This window comes from Manis pentadactyla, chromosome 9, assembly GCF_030020395.1.
Source record: "Manis pentadactyla isolate mManPen7 chromosome 9, mManPen7.hap1, whole genome shotgun sequence".
Classification (NCBI taxonomy): domain Eukaryota; kingdom Metazoa; phylum Chordata; class Mammalia; order Pholidota; family Manidae; genus Manis; species Manis pentadactyla.
The window spans coordinates 21769675-21773155 of NC_080027.1; the positions used below are offsets into that span (position 1 = coordinate 21769675).

Below are 3481 nucleotides of genomic sequence, written 5' to 3' on the forward strand. Positions count from 1 at the left end.
AGAGCCCAAATAAAATGCTTTTTTTAAAACTCTCCCACAGCTATGCTACTTCAGCTTAATCAGTTAAATAAAGGTTAGAATTGTAATGAAGCTGACAATTCCACTATGTGTCTCAGTCAACAAATAATTTTTAATGAATTCTATAGTAGACCACTTACTCGTTAATTTTGCATAATTTACATATTTTTATTTATTTTCATTGTGTTTCTTCCTATCTGCCTAATTCTTGTTTTGCATCTAATTCTCTTCACTAAATACTTCTGTAGTTAATACATGGATTCTCAGAGGCAAGGAATTTTTAAAACATAAATGTATATTTTGATTCTCAAGCAATACATTAATATTATTTAATATTGTTAATTTATGTTTTTATATGTTATTTTATTAAAATAACCATTCAAATTAAGCTAGAGGTTTTTTTTAACATATTTGTGCATGTGTATTCTCAGGAAAAATGTGTGAGTTGTCTGTATTAACACAGAAATCAATATGAAGCTTAATTATATTTTTTTACTGTATAATTCTCTAAGGACTAAATAAACATTTTTTTTTGGCTTGGTAGCCCCACAATTAAAAAGCTATTCTATGTATTAAAACAATTTTCCACATGAATCTGGAAGGAACTTTCTGGAAAAATATGGTCCCCTGACTTTCTTTTCTTTCTAATGATAGCTTAAGCTGATTTGCTCATTCTCCCTGATGCATGGTTGTTTCAATATAACACAAATATAGTGCGGTTCACGTTAGGAAAAGAAATCCTTTGTAGGTCATTGAATTCAGCCCAGTCCTATGCATGGCAGGTTTTTCACTCCTTAAAATGACATGATGAGAAAAAAACAAGGGTCATTATGCTGAAATCTTGCTTGTAAATATGGTAAATGCAATATTTAATTACGTTTCAATGACTGAGGCTTTCTCTCCAAATGCTGGTGACAATTTGACATTCTGGTTGGTTGTTATGCACTTTCTTTTCTTCATACTCCACTGAATGAGAAACAGTCTGGCAGCCTAGGGAAATACAGCATTAATAAAATACTGCATTGTGGCTTATATCGTGATTATATTCTTTTAGCAGTCATTTTGATAAATAATTTTATCTATTATCATGTGATGTTTTATGTAACTATAGAAACTTCATCGCTACCTATACAATTTTAAAGAAATAGCCATGAATTAATTTTTATTTGCAACGGTAATGAGTACATGTATGGAGAAAAATCTTGAATTGGTAGTAAGGTAAAATTGGAAAACAGTACTAAAATAAACTACAGAAGCCAAATGTGGGACAACTTACTATTATGTGTTTCAGGAAATAAAACTGTAAAACAAAAAAGCAATAGTCTATTTATGTTTACATACAAGGTGCATCTACCTCCAGAATAACATCTATTTACTATTTCCGGAAGCACAAATGAAATGAAGTAGCCAGAACAGAAGGCACAAAAAATAATTTGATTGGAAAAGTCTGCCTTATATGACTGGTTGACAGGTAAGTCTAACATACCCCAATTCTGGGTAACTTGGGAACATTTTAAAATTAAATAATTTTCACACTGATTTTTATCACTTATGCGCTATCCAGTCACCTGCATAAGTGTATTTGTTCCCATTTTAACAAAAGTGAACATTAAGAAAAGACATTTCATGCAATTCTAGAAAATGTAGGGTTAGTACTCTGGTGTGTATTTTGTAGTATCATATTTAGGGACCTAAAAATTCCTATATTCATTTGTCTCTCTAAACCTTAAAATGATGTATTATGAAAATAAGAAGTAGTAAACTTAACAGAAAATAAATTGTCAATTAAGCCACATAACTTGGCACCGTTTTAACATGACAAATTTAGCCAACAAATGAATGAAAAAATTTCTTATTTATTTATTCAGGGTAACGCATCCACTTGGACCCAGTTCACCACTGTCTTTTCCTTCACTGCCAGGGATTTTAATATGTTCTTCTAAGAAACAAACACAACGATGTGATTGGGTGAATTGTATTTTAATTCTGTTTTTAAAACCTGTAAATGAAAACTGAAATGTCAGGGTCAACATCAGATTTACACTCACACGGGACTCAGTTGAAAAATGTGACTGAAGTCACCACATTTATACTGATGGGCTTCACAAATGACTTTGAGGTGCAAGTCTTCTTATTTTTACTATTTCTAGCAATCTATATTTTTACTCTGGTAGGAAATTTGGGGATGGTTATTTTAGTCATTGGAGATTCCCATCTCCACAACCCGATGTACTATTTTTTGAGTGTGTTATCATTCTTGGATGCCTGCTATTCTTCAGTTATCACTCCAAAAATGTTGGTCAATTTCTTATCAGAGAATAAATCCATCTCATTCCTTGGATGTGCAGCACAAATGTGTCTCTTTATTACTTTTGGAACCACAGAGTCCTTTCTCTTGGCAGCAATGGCATATGATCGCTATGTGGCAATCTACAATCCTCTCCTGTATTCAGTGAGCATGTCACCCAGAGTTTATGTGCCACTCATCATTTTCTGCTATGTTGGTGGCATCCTGCATGGTATTTTGCACACAGTAGCCACATTTAGTCTCTCCTTCTGTGCATCCAATGAAGTCAGACATGTCTTCTGTGACATCCCTCCTCTCCTCGCTCTTTCTTGCTCTGACACTCACATAAACCAGCTTTTAGTCTTCTACTTTGCAGGCTCTATTGAGATATCCACTATCCTGATAGTCCTGATCTCTTATGGTTTCATTCTGGTGGCCATTCTGAGGATGCATTCTGCTGAAGGGAGGCGAAAAGTCTTTTCTACGTGTGGCTCTCACTTAACTGGAGTATCCATTTTTCATGGAACAGTTCTCTTCATGTATGTGAGACCAACTTCCAGCTACTCTTTGGACCAGGACATGATAGTGTCTGTATTTTACACCATTGTGATTCCAATGCTGAATCCCATGATCTATAGCTTGAGGAACAAAGGTGTAAAAGATGCAATGAAAAGAGTGTTTGGAAAAAATTGGGATCTTGATAAAGTGCACTTTTCACATTAAATATTAAATTAAGACTGATGTTCATTATCTTCCTATCATAAAATTGATTCAAGTGTTCTTAGTTTATTAGTGTTTTTCTATTTCTCTTGCATATTTTAAAATAAAGATCATAGTAAATCCAACATGTATGCAGTTTTTACACATGCATAAACCATGTCATCCATTTGCCTCTTAGATATGTCTATCTCCACAAATACAGACATAATTACACATACACACATCTGTGTGTGTATATATATATATATATATATATATATATATATATATATGATGATACTGCTTGTATTAGTTTACTGGAACTGCTTTTACAAAATAGACTTGTTGCTTAAATAAAAAGAAACTTATTTTCTCACTGTTCTGGAATCTGGAAGTCTGAGATCAAGGTGATGGCAGGTCTGATTTCTCCTGAGGCTTCTCTCCTTTACTTGTAGATAGCGATCTTCACTCTCTTGT

The 3481-nt window shown here is 33.2% G+C and overlaps 1 protein-coding gene across 1 annotated transcript; it reads left to right on the forward strand.

Annotated features, from left to right (window-relative positions):
- The first annotated feature begins 2035 nt into the window (after window positions 1–2035).
- On the forward strand, window positions 2036–3028 carry LOC130684840 (olfactory receptor 1102-like). The gene has a single exon (XM_057507085.1). It carries the CDS (start codon window positions 2036–2038, stop codon window positions 3026–3028), a length of 993 nt encoding a protein of 330 aa, XP_057363068.1.
- Window positions 3029–3481: the final 453 nt, after the last annotated feature.